General features: G+C 36.6%; 2 protein-coding genes across 5 annotated transcripts in view; one reads left to right on the top strand and one right to left on the bottom strand.

The window, feature by feature from the left end:
* The window catches only part of map4k3b (mitogen-activated protein kinase kinase kinase kinase 3b), an 18,171-nt gene extending 10,235 nt beyond the window's left edge, over nt 1-7,936 (top strand). For all 3 annotated transcript variants that reach the window (XM_079852917.1, XM_079852916.1, XM_079852918.1), the window contains 16 exons: nt 567-621; nt 706-880; nt 1,537-1,607; nt 2,023-2,064; nt 2,246-2,330; nt 2,445-2,524; nt 3,633-3,693; nt 3,802-3,919; nt 4,077-4,135; nt 4,284-4,387; nt 4,476-4,647; nt 4,786-4,854; nt 5,287-5,379; nt 5,482-5,552; nt 5,891-5,946; nt 6,029-7,936. In XM_079852917.1, the coding sequence (XP_079709043.1) occupies nt 567-621; nt 706-880; nt 1,537-1,607; nt 2,023-2,064; nt 2,246-2,330; nt 2,445-2,524; nt 3,633-3,693; nt 3,802-3,919; nt 4,077-4,135; nt 4,284-4,387; nt 4,476-4,647; nt 4,786-4,854; nt 5,287-5,379; nt 5,482-5,552; nt 5,891-5,946; nt 6,029-6,116 (1,399 nt within the window). In that variant the 3' untranslated portion in view covers nt 6,117-7,936. The remainder of the gene's footprint in view (nt 1-566; nt 622-705; nt 881-1,536; nt 1,608-2,022; nt 2,065-2,245; nt 2,331-2,444; nt 2,525-3,632; nt 3,694-3,801; nt 3,920-4,076; nt 4,136-4,283; nt 4,388-4,475; nt 4,648-4,785; nt 4,855-5,286; nt 5,380-5,481; nt 5,553-5,890; nt 5,947-6,028) is intronic.
* Nucleotides 7,937-10,423: 2,487 nt separating this feature from the next.
* arhgef33 (Rho guanine nucleotide exchange factor (GEF) 33) lies at nt 10,424-18,269 on the bottom strand. Of its 2 annotated transcripts, none has more exons than XM_079852919.1 (15): nt 18,059-18,269; nt 17,823-17,857; nt 17,336-17,500; nt 16,534-16,631; nt 16,296-16,408; nt 16,058-16,153; nt 15,853-15,979; nt 15,633-15,765; nt 15,440-15,541; nt 14,444-14,536; nt 14,052-14,266; nt 13,916-13,981; nt 12,575-13,169; nt 11,797-11,933; nt 10,424-11,707 (listed from the first exon to the last, which is right to left on the bottom strand). In XM_079852919.1, exons 1-15 carry the CDS (start codon nt 18,078-18,080, stop codon nt 11,593-11,595), a joined length of 2,112 nt encoding a protein of 703 aa, XP_079709045.1. In that variant the 5' UTR covers nt 18,081-18,269; the 3' UTR covers nt 10,424-11,592. The 2 variants fall into 2 exon arrangements, with proteins under 2 accessions (XP_079709045.1, XP_079709046.1); XM_079852920.1 differs by having other exon boundaries at nt 17,823-17,851; nt 18,059-18,155.
* Nucleotides 18,270-18,355: the final 86 nt, after the last annotated feature.

Consider the following 18,355-nt stretch of genomic DNA (forward strand, 5'->3'; position numbering starts at 1 on the left):
TGGCAACCACCAGAACACCCTAGCATCGTGGCAATGAGTTTTGCAGGGACAAGCACCACTCACATTTTCTACTCACAAAATCTATTTATAAAAACCTACAGTTCTATACTGAATTATTTGTGTATGTTGTGTGTTGATTCTGATTTGTGTTTCAGTCATGGAATTTGATCAGACATTTGTTTTGGTTTGTTTAATAAGTTGGCGATGAGCGCAAGACATACAGAAACACTTTTGTTTTCCATCAGTTTGAAGGATTGAAAGAGTAAACTCTAAGAAGTTCAAAATATTCTGCTCTGGATTAGGTAGATTAGACTTGAGCATATTTAGCACTATGTTTGTGTGTCTTGTGTCCACATGACCATTTCTTGCTTGCCGGTTATAATTCTTTACTGTTTTTGACGTTGTATATGGTCTCTTTCTTCATCTGATTGTTTCCCTGTATGCGTTTCCACTGTCCAAAGAAACTGTGCCATTGGTCCTTGCGTCCTTCTTTTGTGTTTCCGTATCTTGTTTAGCATTATGACTATAAATCATTTCAATATGCTTGTGTGTGTCTGTGCCTACAGCTGCAACTCCACTTCAACCATGAGACCGAAAGTACCACCTCCTCTGCCACCCAAGGTAAAAGATACACATACACTTCTCTATCCCACAGACTTTTGACAGAATGTGTAACTCACACTCTTTCTCTTTATCACTTCTTAGCCGAAGCTTCTGTCTTCCGCACAGAACAGTAGCGTCTCAGAGGACAATACCGGAGAAGGGACCATTAAACGTTGTCCAGCTTCTGGGAGCTCCACCCCTCCTGTTCGGCCTGCTTCCTATGTGCCCCCCAGACCGCCACCTCCTCGCCTGCCCCCACACAGGCGTAGTAGTCTAGGTAACAAACCATCTGAGCACGCTCAGACAGAGCCAGCAGGGGATGATGGGATTTATAGGTTCTGGGAATGGCTTCATGCTGAACAACAGGAAGAACAAAGTAAGCTAAGCACCGCCCACTTGAGCGTGCCCTCTTGTGATTGGTAGACAGCCTTGCCAGTCTTCCTGTTCCTTGTGTCATTTTGGCTTTAGTTCAGTCCCACAACATAGATAGCTGTAGCTTTACCGTAGTTTAGTTGAGAGCTACTTAATGTGACTTAGTAGTTAGAAGGTGTTGTTTTACAACTCATTAACAGTTAATTTAATGGATTATGCAAATAAGGTAACAAACGTGCCCATGCTGAATCAGCTCTGTAAAATGCAGAAAGTGTGTTTAATCGAGCTTCTGGATAAATGCCCAGTTATGATTCTCTTCTCCATTATTTGATCATTTGATAAATTACCACTGCATTAATAGAAAATGTACACAAATTCTTTCTTTTTTTACCACTTGCTTTCTGCAGGCAGTGACAGTGTAACCAAAAACAGCTAAATAGCTTGTTTTTTAAATAGGGGTGCCTCTGTAATGAGCCTAATTTACATAGGTGTGTCTTTGTTCCTTGAATGTGATTTCAGCTTTCAAAGGACAGATGATACAATGTGAGTGTTTATGTGCAGGTAATGGAGTTTCTGTTCAGGAGAATGGAGAGAAAGAAAAACTGGCCTCCCTTCCCTCATCTAGTCTAAAGGTGTGATTCATCTCCTTATGGTTATATTGAAACATTTGTTTTTTTGATATATACAATTTTCCTTTTTTTTATTTATTACTTTATTAATTCTAATTTTGTTCAAAAGCATAACAGAAATTCATCAAAATGGTTCAAATGCCAAGCAAGGGAAATATCTCTGCCTCTTTCATTGTGTTATTGTTATAATTAAGGTTGTTCTAAACCCCAAACTTAGTTTATGAAACTGCAATGTCTGTGCTACGGACAGGAGGAGATAGATGTGGTATATTTTGTCAGAGTGTGTGGAATTTACAGTTATTGCCTTGTAATTACGATTCTCTGATTAAACAAGGGAAGAAATAGTTTAATAAACCATATTCTGCTCTTGTAAACTGTGATAGCATCTTACAGACTTTATCTCTTTCTCTTTTTGTAGCTACCGTTTAGTAATGGCCTCCCACCAACCCCTCAAGTACATGTGAGTCATTCATCTTTCACTCATTTTCTTGCTATATCTCTTTCATACACACAAATATTGAAAGACATTGAAGGTATTGACACACCTGGATTAACACAAATGTAATAGCAACTACAGTACATTTGGACCATTCCAGTTCAGCCCTGCTGCCATGATGTTGATCTTTCTTTCTGCTCTGCAGATGGGAGCTTGTTTCTCTAAAGTGTTTAATGGCTGTCCCCTGAAGATTCACTGTGCCTGTTCATGGATAAACCCAAACACCAGGGGTGAGAAACAGCACATGCAGAGCTCAGGCATTCTCAAATCAAATGCTTCTTACATCATTATCATAATTATGGGTTTTGTCAGTTTTATGAGATTTTCTTGTGACTCATTTTCAGACCAGTATCTGATATTTGGTGCTGAGGAAGGAATTTATACCCTCAATCTGAATGAAATTCATGAGAGCTCCATGGAACAGGTCAGGAATAACTTGGATGGCTATATAGCTAAAAATATTTTTGCATTTTGAATATATATATATATATTAGGGCTTGCATAGACTAGTCGAGTAGTCGATAGATCGACTACTTCAACCACTAGTCGACGCTGTCGGAAACAATCGACTACTCGAGCGTCCATTAACCATAAATGAATTAAAAATTGCGAACGTCACCAACAGACACCACACGTCAGATGTGTGGAAGTATTTCATCAAGGATGACAAAAATATTGTAATTGGCCAACTCTGCAAGAGGCCGTTCACATATTGCGTCTAAAAACGTGTGGAAAGCGCGCGTGGCCGTGCCGCTGTCTCCTACAAGCGCTTGCGCTCCCGTGGCATCTGTCGTCGCTATGCAACCAAACTGCGCTCTCCATGATGACGACGAAGAAGTTATCATTCAGCAAAGGATTCATTTATTTCTAGCCCTTGCATTAGCTTTACTACTAGATATATTTCTGGAGATGAGAAGGAAAAACCCGCCTGGAAAAACTAGCGCACCATGTTTCTTTCATTATGAGCGCGCTCACCGCGCGCCTACATTTGAAATAACGACCTTGAGCGCGGAAAATACGCGATATGTGAACGGCCCCTAGAAGCAGACGTCTGAAATGAAAGGCAAGAACGGCTATTTATTTGGCTTTAGACTGTTACATGAAAATTTAAAAATGAAATGTCATAATTATAATGTTTTGAGAGTTTACTTATGTAATTGTTGCATTAGGCTATGAATTAATAAATGTTTATTGATAAGATCTAGCTATTTCATTTACAGTAGCATGAACGACGAGTAGTCGAGTAACTCGAGTATTGTTTTGATAAGAAATCGACTAGCAGAAATCAGTAGTCGTGCAACCCCTAATATATATATATATATATATATATATATATATATATATATATATATATATATATATATATATATATATATACATTGATTAATAATATACAAATATATAATCAATATTTATGCATTTACTCTAAAAAAGTGATGAGAGTTTATTTAATCATGAAGAACCGACATTGAATTTTGATAATAATATATTAAATGGGATTCTTTTGTTTCTTTTTTTTTGATTACATGCAGCTGGTTCCACGGAGGTGTACATGGGTGTATGTAATGAACAACTGGCTGCTTTCTATATCAGGTGAGATAAAACCAATAAGGAAAAGATTTACATGCTGTTGAAGGATATTTTAATGTTTTAGCTTTACCATAATGTAATTCTATGCTCATATGTGTGTGCGTTCCACAGGTAAAGCATCGCAGCTGTACTCTTACAACCTGGCGGGGCTCTTTGAGCAAGCTCGACAGATGCAGAAGTTACCCGTTGCCATACCAACGCATAAACTCCCTGACAAAATAATCCCACGGTATGATTCAGACTAATCCATTTCAAATCTTTTTATTTTTGTGTAGGAATTTTTTCTGATAAACTCATAATTTCATTTAACTATTTGTTAAATGCACATCCTATGAAGTCTCGTCATTTTGCATTTTAGTACTGTCATGGTAATGCCTTTCTTTCAGAAAGTTTACCGTGTCCAATAAAATCCCAGATACCAGGGGTTGCCAGAAATGCTGTGTAGGTCAGTACAGATGCATTCTTATGTTTTGTGTTGAAATGCCTACCAAATTATATGATCAGAACACTGCACATTTTTTAGGATTTGCACATAAATAGTAAATATTCTTTGCACAGATACAGTCAACATGCTTCTGTATGTGTATCCATAGTGCGAAACCCATACACAGGACATAAGTACTTATGTGGAGCTTTCCAGTCCAGTGTAATGCTGTTGGAATGGGTGGAAGCCATGCAGCGCTTCATGCTCATAAAGGTAAGTGAAATATTGAGAAACAATGTTAATCTATCTGTAATCTATCTATATCGATCTAGTATAATCCTTTGTATTTGTGTCTGTCCAGAGCATAGACCTCACCCTGCCGTGTCCATTAGAAGTCTTTGAGATGTTGGTGGTTCCTGAGCAGCATTATCCACTGGTTTGTGTGGCAGTCAGTAAAGGAAGCCACCCTGATCAGGTGGTCACATTTGGCACTGTTGATCCCAATGCTGCCACCCCCGCGTTCACAGAGCCCGGTCAGTTTTTTAGAGTCTCGCTGTGTTCAAAACAGAATGATTTTTTTGGTTTGGATTGGATTGCTTAAAACATGTTTGGTGCTTTTAGAGTGTTGCTCTTGGGTTTGTATGAACCCTTGTTGTGTTTTGTGTTTCCAGAAACACCTCAGACATGTGTCATTCATGTGACTCAGCTGGAGAGAGACACTGTCCTTGTGTGTTTAGATCGTAAGTAAATAAAATATATGCTTGTATTATAATAAATAATATAATAATATTTATGAAATCATTTTTCTATTTCTTCTAAAATAATATTCAATTTAAATATAATAGGAATAATAATGAAATGCATAATATTTTCTATTTAATATGTATCTATTTATATACACTAATTAATATTGTTTGGAGTATTGATTATACTAATTATAATAGTTTCATAAAAGCAATAAAACACTTTAAGCTGTGTTAAATTTTAATTTTAGGCACAGTGTGATAAAACCACATGTACATTAGCCTGATATTGCTTCCTGAATTCACACAGGATTTTTTCTCTCGATATTTGTCAGCACTTGTAGCACAGATTCATGTTCAAACAAGCTCAGTTCCATCTCTGGGAAGTCATTACTACATTATAATAAGTTTCTACTGTATATTTTGCAGGGTGTATAAAGTTGGTGAATTTACAGGGCAGGTTAAAATCCAACAGGAAGTTGTCAACTGAACTTACCTTTAACTTCCAGATTGAGGCAATAGGTAAGAACTCAATTAAGTTTTAAATTGTTACATTAAATCAAGACGGATGGGAGAATTCATTGTGTGCTTTGATTAATAATAATTGATTTGTCTTTTTTCAAGTGTGTCTGCAGGACAGTGTTTTGGCGTTCTGGAAGCATGGAATGCAGGGGCGAAGCTTTAAAAACAGTGAGGTGTGTTATGCCTGTGAACTTTTTATTCAGTGGTTCTCAACTAGTTTTGCTTCAGGACCCAGATTTACAGCTGACATCAAGTGGCGCCCAAAACATACAACCGTGATTTTGATGGTTTCATGCGCATAGCATCGTGACACACCAGTTGACACTACTGACCTAGATTATACATTCATAGCTGGTAACCAGTGCTCTTAGCTTTAAGGTGCTGTCACATTAGCAACATTTTGTGGAACAATGACAGGATTTTGGCCACAATTTTTCGCAGACCAACGATAAATGTGACCGAACCTTTAGACAAAATGTGTGTAGTTGGTAACTGATGTTCTCTGCTTTAGATTACTCAGGAGATCGCTGATAACTCACGAACCTACAGGCTGCTGGGTGCAGACAGGTGAGAGCTCACCAACACTTACACTATACCACAGAAGAGCCACAGTCAGCACGGTTCTCACAAACATTTCTGTCTTTCTCAGAGTGGTGGTGTTGGAAAGCAAACCGACGGAAGACCCCACGGCTCAAAGTAATCTGTACATCCTCGCAGGCCACGAGAACAGCTTCTGAAAACACACTGCCTTAACACACACTACGTAATGCACGCAACAAAAGTCATATTCCTGAGACTTATACACCTCATTTTCATTTTTAAACTACAGAACACAACACTACTGAAAAACTTACACGAAGATAGCTGAAATAAAACACTACGTATTTTTGGTTCAGTGTGATACCAGCCCCTGGAACCTCGTATTGATACAAAATCGATACTTAGTACAAAGGTGCGTTCACACCATGTCGTAATTACGTACGCATAGAACTTGTAATTAGTCAATGGTGTTGCCATAGAAACGCATAATTCCCAGTCCGAGGATGTGAACAGCTTTGATTTGAAATTACGGTAAAAGGCTTAAGTCGAATGTTATGTCACATGAACAAACAGGAAAACAGGTCTCATCGCATCCGCTTGTCGAAGAAAGTGAACTGACAGCGATATCAATGGACTTTCAGCTAAGTAATCAGCTAACCTAGCTAGTTATTTTTAATGTTGACGGTTAATTCAATTTTAATATCCGAATAAATAAACTTTTTGATATCAATTTGCAAATGCGATGGACATTAGTTATACTCATCTTTGCTCGCTCCTTTGAAGGCATCTTCAGTAAAAACAGCTCTATATTTTTGGAAGCACATACAAAAGAGCTGAACCGAAACTGATGCGACCTGTTTTACAGAAGTTTGTTACGCATAACCCCAATAGAGTGGTGCAGGTATGACATCACTTTGTGCTTTGTGTTAGCATCACACTGGCTCCCTCGACAAAAATCCAGTAGGATTTTTCCATAGGCTTTTGGATTATAAACAAGTTCTGTGATCAACAAAAGTTTGATACTTACACACGAACACAACTTTTATGAATTTTGAAGCCTAAATGCAGTCACCAGAAGTAAAAAGCTAAATGTAGGCTATAAACGCAGTACACCACGGTCCCACGATTTCAGTGTCACCATCACTAAGCTACCAACAACACTTTCGGTTTTTATCTAAAAATATTTTCCCAGAACGTTAGAGTTAGAATAGTTTGTAAGAGCACAATTATAAGCATAACGATGCTGTAAAAGCGGATTGATCTTACCTTTTCAGCGTGATGACGTTTAATCTCCTCGACAGCCTCTGTAGTACTCAACGTTACAGCTTCAAATAATCACGAGTGGGGTATTACTGATGTATTTTATGTCGCAGATTTAAAACTTTATTTCAGCCATTTAACCAAAACCCCATTCAAAAAACCCATTGACTTTTGGGACGATGCTGAAAGTGCTAAAATGCTAACTCGTTTCTGCGTTTTGGCCTGCAAAGTGATGTCATACCTGCACCACTCTATTACGACATGGTGTGAACGCAGCACAAGCAGACGTAGGTAGACCGTTTAAAATGCGTTATAGATACGCATAGCATGTAACGGTAACATTAACAAATCTAATAATGGTCAAATCAAATTTTTTTGGTACTGGCAAACTGCATAACCTTACTATAGATGCATTTCAATACACAGAAACAGTGCAAACTAAACTCGACAGACACACCTTGATACACGACCATCAGATCTGTATGACTTAAATAACTAATGTAAAAACACAGAAGTCTAGTACAACAGTTGTCTAAAAGAGGAAACAAATTACCTGGCTTTTATATCTGGCATGATTTGCAGGTGTCGTACCATCTTGTTGGCTTCGTAGCTTTCAGTACTGCAATGACGCAGCCCTGTAAACAGCTCTTCTCTGTGTCATTATACATTTCACAATTGTTTACATTGAAAAACTATTTAAAAGCAGCCCAGTGGAACGCCAAAATGCGCTCTGTGTGAACCCGTGTAATTCCGAATTCTGTGACCCACCTAATTATGTGACCGTACACATAATGCAGTGATGTTAAGGTTAGGATTAGCTCTACTACGGTCACAGAATTCAGTGAGTCACAGAATTCGGCACAGCACTGTAAATCGAACCAACTCACTGTTTTTCCTCCTCCTTCACCTCTTTCTCTTCATTCAAATTTATGGTGCAGTAATATTAGCGAAATTTTGTGAGCAAAAAAATCCATTGTCAAATGTAGGGATCCATAAAGCACTGCTCACACAGAAGTCACTTTGAAACCAAACCGCTTTCTGCTGGTCGATGTGGGGAATTTATGTGACCAACTTGAACCCGATGCGAAATCTGCGTCTGGAAATATTTTGGCTTACGAGAATTTGGCGATCACAATTCCTATTTAAATGACTGGATTTTGCACACAATATATAGCTCCATATTTCATTATTATCAGCACAGGAACAGAAAGTGGAACATTAGACTAGTTGTTTCTATTGTTTTATAAATTATGAACCATTTTTGTTAGCACAGCCTCGGTGGATTAAGCATTGAATAATTCAATTATATATATTTGCTGCCCTATACTGTAACAGCATTATGCTTAGTATCATCATGAGCCACTTAATGAGAATAGAGTGATTTTAGAGATTTTATATTTCATTATTTATGCAGAAAAACCAAGTGTCATATTTTCATTACCAAGCACTGTTATTGAAGGTTTGCACAATACGTTTGCTCACGTGTGCTTTTCTCAACGTGTCGTGTGTGTTAATGAGTGACTGCGCACTTACAGGCTGTGATGTCAATAGTAGAGTATAACAGACAAAGAAAACCTATTTATCAGGCTCACTGAAAACCGATTAGAGATAACAATGTCTTATGAATGCAGTATGTGTAAATATGAAAGGGGAAGTCAGAAAAAGAGCTCTTTCTAGAATGTAGCTGTCTGTGAAGCTTTCTTGCATCAGTTTGTATGGTGTCATATCTGAATACTATCTGTTCCATTTTTGTTCCAAAATAACTAAATCATGTTTTGTTTAGTTGAATGTGCAACTTTAGCATGTCGGCTCTACCTCTAACATGCATTTAAAACCATTATAAAGAAGAAAACACTACTTCAAATAGAGTATCTCCCTAACAGCAGTTTTAAACCCTGGTCTAGTCACATGGTCCATGATCCTGATTTTGATCCTGATCTTGAATGAAACCGTGTCTGAGCCTAATCTCTAGTAACCTTTACTCTGTATGTTTGAAAGAGTCACAAATGTGATATTGGATGCTTTGAGTACAGAGCGTGTGTCAAACTACTCCATGTCCACTACAGCATCATTCTCTTATGTAATGTGATGCACATGTCTTGTATATAGTGTAAAATAATTTGAGTTTTACAGACTGTATAAAGCCAATATTTTGTTTCAAATGTGAAACTCTTTTATGAGATTTAACACATTAAACCAAGGTGGAAAAAAGATCAAATGCAACTGAATGGTGTTATTTTTGTCAAATATAGAGTCATGGGCTGAATTATTGGCACCCTTATATGAACAAAGATGGCTATGAAAATAAATCTGTATTGTTTATCCTTTTGATCTTTCATTCAAAAATCTAAGATTTAGATAAGTAAAACAATTGAAAGCCACAATTATTGGCACACATAGAATTTCTTATGAGTAAAATATCTGATGTATATTCCCATTCATATTTGTATTTTTTAGCACACCAGGAAGACTAGGAACATGAAATTGTCCAGCCATGACTTCATGTTTCACAGGAGTATAAATATGAGGAAACACAAAGGCCAAATTCCCTTAATCATCCATCAGTATGAGTAAAACCAGAGAATATAGTTCTGATGTGCAGCAAAAGATTGTTGAGCTTCACAAAATAGAAAGTGGCTGTAAGAGCTAATAGCTAAAGATTTGAAATTTCGCAACCATCAGGGCAATAATTAAGAAGTTCCAATCAACTTAAGATGTTACGAATTTGCCTGGAAGAGAACGCATGTCTACGTTGTCTTAATGCGGGGCGAGGAGGAGAGTTTGAGTGGCCAAAGACTCTCCAAGGATCAAAGATGGAGAATTGCAGAGATTAGTTGAGTCTTGGGGGTCAGAAGGAGGTTGCAAAAAAGTATTGAATAAAAATGTGCCATTAATTGTGGCCAACATGTATTGCAGAAAAAACATTTATTTCATAAAGAAATTTTCTCCTCATTTTAAATTCTTTTACTTCAATAAAACGATAGATGATGAGATCTTGTGAATTTAAATAAAATATCAAAATAATTAATGTAGATTTATTGTCACAGGCTTCTTTGTTCATATTTACCAAGGGTGCCAATAATTCTGACCAGGACTGTACACATACACACATTTATACTCAAGAATAAATGTTTTTCTTAAAATATTACAATTTGTTCTTTATTTTAATTGTTACCATTTACATTGCATTCAAATGTATGTACATGTGACATTTGATTTTTTTTAATTATTATTTTTTTTATTTGGAAAGTATACATGTATTTATAATTTTTATTTATTTATGAGTAATTATTGTAATTTACATTTACATTTAGTCATTTAGCAGATGCTTTTATCCAAAACGACTTACAAATTAGGACTAAATTAAGCGAGTCATCATGAAGAGGCAAAAAACAATGCAAGAAGTGCTCAAAATACGAAGTTCGGGCATTATTCAGAGTAGCATAAGCCCGATAAGTGAAGTTTTAAAGGGAAAGGGAAATTTTTACTTATTTATTTTTTATTTTTTATGCGGTTAAGTGCTCACGGAAGAGATGGGTTTTCAGCTGTCTTTTGAATGTTGTCAGGGATTCTGCATTCCGGATGAGGGTGGGGAGAGCGTTCCACCAGCATGGAACTGTGAATGAGAATGTTCTGGAAAGTGATTTTGTGGCTTTCTGTGATGGAACCACGAGACGTCACTCTTTGACCGATCGTAGGCTTCTGGTAGGGATGTAGAAATTAAGTTAAGAGTTATTAATATAATTTATAATTTTATCACATATAGTTTTACATCCTGTCAATGCAACCCAGCATAAACCCAACAAGAGATGGTCTGCCTGTTTGTTTATATGTTTGAGTATATATTTGCGTCAACAATGCAAGATGTTCTTTGTTTCTCAAAATTCTGACCAAAATTATATTGAAAATTGATTTATCATGCAAAATGTTTTTTGTGCTATGTCAGAAATGTTCAATTATGCTATGAAGCAGCTTGAGCTCTTGAGCTCATTTTGGGGTTTTTTGTATGTGAGAAATATAGTGGTTCTCAACTGGTGTTTATGGCCAAAAAATGTGCCATAGCCTTGCAGGTCTATTCTAACAATCCTAAAAGGGAGGAGAAAACACAAGGTTTTGCTTCCAGTATTCCAGTATTTTGATGCAAATTTACCTGTCATTTGGACGACTTGTGTGTAATAAACCACAAAAGAAACCCATGTTAAACTCAGGTTCACTTGCAACTAGAATAAACATTGTGCCGACCACAATTGCTGGTTGCCGAAAGCATTAAAAAAAATTGACATTCAAGAGATATTTAGAGATCAAACACTAAAAACCAAAAAGTGTGTTGGGTCACCCCTTGATGTTCATTGTAAAATCTGTGTCCTGAAGCAAAACCAGTTGAGAACCTCAAGTTTTAACCTCTAAAACAGTTTAAACAGCAGTTCCTCTGTCAATGTCTCCTGCATGAGGGGCTTTGGTGGACTCCAGATCTCCACTGCTCTGACAATCAGCTTTTACTGTTGTCTTCTCCTTTCCGTCACTAGACCTGAGACACACATACAAAGTATCATGGCTTTAAGTGTGAGTATAGTATGTAAAAGCAAAGCATCCGTGTGTCTATTCTTATGAACTCACTTCTTCTTAAAAAGCTTTTTGAAGGAGTTCCTAAATCCTTTTCCTTCTTTCCTACCAGGTTCACTCAAGGGGGTGTGGTCATAGTCATCAGACACACCCCTCAAATTGAGCTCCTCCCACACCAGCCTTCTAGGATCCTGAGGAACAAGCAGAATGAGCTTCCACACACACTTGCAGTTAAATAAAAGCATACTAATTCAAATAACATTTCATTTTAATTTATGGACAATTTTAGGGTATGGCAACCCAGACATCAGAACTGTCTGGGTTGCCATGATGTTGCTTGCTAAGGTGGTGTTGTTGTTTTTTTACATATTTCTATTGCTTCGCTGTTGTGGGTGGTTACAACATAGATATGAATACATAGATACCACATTGACCGCTAACCTTTCAGAGAAGAGAATGTGTTGGTTTGTGTTTTTACATGTATTATGTAACTTGTTAGCTGACGCCTTCATCTTGTTGTATTGTGTTAGTTTAGCAAAATCATCCACTGAAGTCTATTTCAGATATTTGCACATGCGCCTACGGTTGTAGACGCTCAGTCAACTTGCTCTCGAATGTTCACGGACCGGCTTTGACTGCTCCAATATGGCGGATGGCTTATGTATAGAGGCCCATAGAAACAGCCGCTAATGAGGAATCTATGTATATATATCTATGGTTGGCATGATGTTGTTTGCTAAGGTGTTCTGAAGGATTTTTAGTGGTAATTATGGGTTGCTAGTTACCACTAATTGTCAATTATACATGTGTGTGTAAATGTGTGAGCGTGTACCTTTTGATTTATTTGTCGTGGCTGCTCCTCTGTGTCAGTGTGTGTTTCGAATCTGTGCTTTGGACTGCTGGATCTCAGTCTTGATTTGCCACTTGACTGACGCTCCAGCCTCGGGTGGGCAGGATTTTTTGTCTGGTGGGTGTGGCTATCAATACTGTCCATTTGCAGGCCATTCAGTGATTTGCTCTTTCTCTGCACTGCCTGTAGAGGCTGTGGTCTCACAATGTCTGCAGAGTCAGGTGACACACAGGCTCTGTTGGGCCTATAAACCACACCCCCAGCACTTCGCCCCCTACTGTGGGATTGTCGAGGTGGACTATTGGAAGGACTACAGTGCACAAAGGCAATATCAATGCTGGAGTCTGAGGAATGAGATGGGCTTGAGCAGCGGTAGTCTCCGGTTCCGTAGGGAAAGAGTGCAGTGAGGGCAGATCCTGCTCCTTCCGTCTCTGGGATGCTGCGCAGAGGAACTGAGACAGCTTTGTGGCGAGAGTCAGAGTCGGACAGGAAGGAGACAGGGGACGGGATTTCTGGATCGTAGTGATAGGGCATCGCTTCATAGTCAGGATAGCGTCTGTTACGTCGAGAGGGATCACTTACAAAGAAAGACAAATTGGAAATGTATAAGTGTGTTTCTTCAATTACAGGCACCTTTTCTCATTATTTGAGATGTAATTGCGTAACTAAAATTATGTGTTTGCAATTTTTTTTATCTCACAACTGACTTTATAACTTTAAAATCAAAAAGTCATAATTTCTAGTATATATATTTTTGTCTAAATCTTCTTGTGAGATTTAAACACACAATTCTGAGAAAAAAGTCAGAATTATGAGATTAAAAAGTCGCAGTTACCTTTTTTTTTAATTCATTGGTGAAAATAAGCTTCCATACATACCCTACCGTTCAAAAGTTTGGGATTGGTATGATTATTTTGTTATTTTATGTTTTTCAACGGTAGTCAATGTCTCAAATTTTATCTTTAGTTAGACTCTTGTTTAGTAGTTCACTAACTTTTGAAACAACATTGTTTATCAGGAAAAAAAATTAATTATATATCATTATTAAATAATTATTTAATACAATACAATAGTTTATATTCGTTTTATTCTTTGTTTAAATTATCATAGTTTTAAATATAATTCATATTTTTTATTAGGATTATTAGATTTATAATTAAACTAGCTTATATACTCATTAAAAAATCTAATCTTTTCATAAATGGCATTTGAAAAGTACCAAATGAAAAAAAAAAAAAAAATGGGTCTGAAGTTGAAGAAACCCATAAATTCATAGAGAGATCATTTTGTAATATCTATTGGTTGGTGTGTCTATGTACTCACTTTTGTGCACTGTTACTGCTGTAATTTTTCTCATAGTCGACTTTATACAGCTGTCTCACTGTAGACCTGACATGAAAAAAAAGAGACAGTAAGTCTTATAACACAATAACACACATATTTGTTCTTTTGCACTTACCTGCTTAGCTCTTTTCGGGTGTGTGAGGGGCGCTCCTGTTGGTGTGTACACAGGTTGTGTGTGTGTTCACGCAGGGCATGACTGTGGTCATGCAGAAGCTCCTGGTTGTGCTGTAGAAAATGGCTATACTGGGTCATGAAAGATCGGAGTTGTTGCACAGACACAAGTAACAGGTAATAGTCCGGATGCTCTGACTCTGTCTGCTGCAGAAGACTCTGTAAAACACATAAAATACAAATGGACACATACATACATCATGCATTTTCTTGACTGGACAGTTTTTATGTAGCAATACTTGACCAAGGTGATTTCACAAGTGTCACTTCATCAAACATGCACAACCTATAAACATACAATGCTGTTAGTATGACAATAAAGATGAGTCTGATTACCTGCAGGAGTGTATGGTATTCTGGGATACGTTGGACAGGCTGTAAAAGCAGAGAGTGCAGCGATGGACGTGTCTCATCCCCTGTGATGTCACTCTGGATTCGAATGCATAAAGCAAATCAGAAAGCAGCCGTGTAGATTCATCAAAATTTTTGCCAGGTAAACTAAACGTGTTTCATGTGGTAACATCTAAATGATCTGGTTTTAGTAAAAAATTTAATTTCAATGTTCTATTTTTTTAATAAATTTGTTATTATTTTCTCATCTTTTAACATACAAAATGACATAGACAAACAATCAGCCATGCAATGGTAAGTGGAAATCAAAACAAAAGCAACAAAATAAATAAATAAAAAGGTAGACTGGTCAGTTATACAGCAGGTTGAATGACAAAAAAATTACACAAAACACAGGACAATGCGTATATCAAGAAGTATATAAATATAGAGCCAATACAAACATCTAAGATACATGAGCATATATCTATATGTCCTTATGAGTGGTAAAATCCAGATTAATTTACTGCAATCCTTGGACTTTTTTACCAGTAATATAAAGCTGGCAGTCTACAACAGTTAACAGGGAACCATTAAAAAAAAAAAAGATTTCAATGTTCTATTATTATATATTATAACAAACTTTTAATTATTAAATATTAAATAAACATGAATTATTATATATTTATTCTCAATGATAAATATAATTTGATTAATATAATAATTAAAATTAATATAATTTGCATTATTTATTTTTGTAATCATTATTACCATTAATGTTAATATTATTTAACATGACTATATCAACCCGACAGCTGGTAAAAATGAAATGAAACTGATTAAGGACATTCATAGAAACATAATGTAAATGCCATTTCTCAGATATAATAGTATTAAATCTGCCTCTATGTGCCTCAAATATCAGGATCTTTAAAAATATGAAGTGTTAAGTCTTTTTAATTTTGTATTTATTAAATATAAAACTTGTGTATGTATACCTACCTCCAGTAAGCTGCCTGATTTTGAAGAGGAAAACAGACTTACAACCGTCAAACATTCTGGCAAGTCCCGTAGATACGATACATAATGGTCCAGAAAATCACTCTGCAAAACACACATTTGATATTACATAGTGGACTATAGGAGAAGGTAGGATGGTAAATGTTGCTCATTTTCACTCATTATAATATTTTACTTCTTTGCTGGTGAGCCTTAAAAATACATCTCCCATGATGCCTTGCCAGTGGCTCTTAAGAACTCTCTCCTGGAGAAGGTGCAGGAGTTCCAGATGCTGCTGAATCAAGAAACGCAGAGAGGGAGGGAAAGGCCTGAGAGAGAGAAAAGAGAATAATAAATGAATTCTGATAAATTGGGTCACTTTTTGACTCTGAGATGATAGAGTGATACATAGTTACCGTTTATCTTTGACGTTGAGGTTCTCTGAGCCGTTAAAACTGATGTTGGCCTTTAACAGGAGTGAGAGATACGACACATACACTCTTTCAGACTCCAAAAGCTCCAGCGCTGCCGTCTGCCTCTGAGCTGAAAAAAGACATGATTTTAAAACTCTTTGTTCATTTTTCAGTTCTTTTCACTTCTATTCCACTGCATATCACTCACTTATAGCAGAGTTGTTTTGCTCTTTCAGATCTCGGCTGGTTTTTTTCTCCCTCCAAACTGGAGACTTTTTTTGACCGTCATGCTCAGGATAATAGTCTAAACAAACAAACACAGCCTGTAGTCCTCTTATACACTATCATGCAATCATTTCCAGCTATAGCTCATGGTTGTTAGACACGTGTTTATAGTACAAAAAAATTCATTCATTAGACATCCATCTCTAAATTGTTATACTCACTCGGATTGGCTGACAGGCTACTGATGTAATGCTGAATGAGACTGAGTTCTGTTTGGCTGTTCGGAGAGGCGTGGCCATCCAATGACCCCTCCCCCCTTGAGCCTTTCCTGTGACTGTCAATAATCCAGCATGTTTATATATTTTGAAGCTTGCTAGATTGCTTTTCATTTAATGTTTAATATACTGTAGCATAAATTGTAAAAGAATATTAAGCAATTTAACAGACACTGTGTAAGACCTGTGTTGTGTGCTCTGCATGAGGTCCAGGTCCCTCTGTTGGTCTTTTTGGTTGCTCCGGACCTCAGAGAGCTGCGTTTGAACTGTACTTATGTCTTCCTGCACACACACACACAGAAAATAAAAAAATACAATATAACCAAAATATGAGCAACATTTTTAAATGAAAGTACAGAAAAAAAAACATGTATATTCTAGAAAAGCACTGCAATATATTTTGACTATTTTAATATCATTTAATTTATTAAAAATATATTAATTTAATTTGTACATAAAATACACTACCATTCAAAAGTTGGTACATTTTTGGTACAAGGGTCTGGTACATTTTTTTAAATGTTTTTTAAGTCTTACCAAGGCTGCATTTATTTGACAAAAACAGTTATTTTGTGAAATATTTTTACAATTTAAAAAAACTGGTTTCTATTTGAATATATTTTAAATTCGAATTTATTCCTGTGAAGGCAAAATTGAGTTTTCAGCAGCCAATAGTGTCACATGATACTTCAGAAATCATTCTAATATGCTGACTTGGCACTCAAAAAACATTTCTTATAATTATCAATGGTAAAAACAGTTGGGATGCTTAACACTTTCGTGAAAACAGTGAGACTACTTTCAGCTTTGATGAATAGAAAGTTCAGAAGTTTTTTCATCAACTTAATACATCCTTACTGAATAAAAGTATATATATATATTTTTTTTTTTTTTTTTTTTTTTTTTAAAGAATCTTACAGACCCAAAATTTGAAAGGTAGTGTGCTTATCCACTTGTCTTAAGTCACATAATATGTCTGTTAGAACCTGTAATGTGTTAAGTGTGTTTCTGAGAGACAGGATCTTGTCATTAGTTTCTTGCTGATAGGTGGAGACCTTCTCCTCCAATCGGCTGTAGGTTTGCCGTAGGGTGACAAAATCTTCCACCACGCTTCCAACTCCAGATTTTAGCTCCACCCACATTGCCTGCAACTGAAACAAGGAGTCAGAGGTCACCAGGACTGATGAGAGACAAAACCAGAGACAGAAGGAAAAAAGAGATGAAGGTTAAACAGGATTAGCATTAGGGAGAGTCAAACTAAATGTGGCCCGAGTTCAGTCACACTCTTCCTATTAGCGATTCATTGTCTCAATGACTTTTACTTTCCTAACAGCTGTAATCTGTGTGCGTGTGATTAGAATTAGCATTTATTTAAACAATGTACTTAAAACAAGTGTGTAGTAAATTGAAAATGTATTTTCCTCACAATTTCTTAATCTATTTAGAGTAAGAGAGAGAGAGCAATTTAATTACCTGAAGGTCTACAGCATCTATGTCATTACCTGTACCTGCAAGAACACACAAACATATACTTTCATACAGAAACATAAATTATCATACTGAAGCTGACAGAAGCATGCACCTATACAAGAGAAGGCATTATTTGAACTCTGAAGTGGACGTCATTGTTAATGATCAATTATTTATGTAAATGAAGCATGATGGAAGATCTAAGCAATTCTTCCGATTTAAAAGAAAATATTGTTTACCCTCTATTTTTCCATTCTCCATGATCTGATGGTCTTCCAGGTCCAAATCCAGGATTGTTGTTTCAGATCCTGTGGTTTGGATCCTTCCTAGTCGAGTTTCTTTACTCAAACTAACAATTTTACAAGCTGATGAAATGTCACACTTCTATGTTTAGAAATGGTTAGAAATGACATGAGAGCTCTCTGACTCGGTGACTTTTGTCTTTCTATCACTTTTCTTTCTTTCTCACTCTCTCATCTGTCCCACCTATCTATTCCCCTCCTCTTTGAAACATGTGAGTCTGATGAAGTCGAAGA

The sequence above is a fragment of the Squalius cephalus genome (assembly GCF_949319135.1).
Source record: "Squalius cephalus genome assembly, chromosome: 20".
Taxonomy (NCBI): domain Eukaryota; kingdom Metazoa; phylum Chordata; class Actinopteri; order Cypriniformes; family Leuciscidae; genus Squalius; species Squalius cephalus.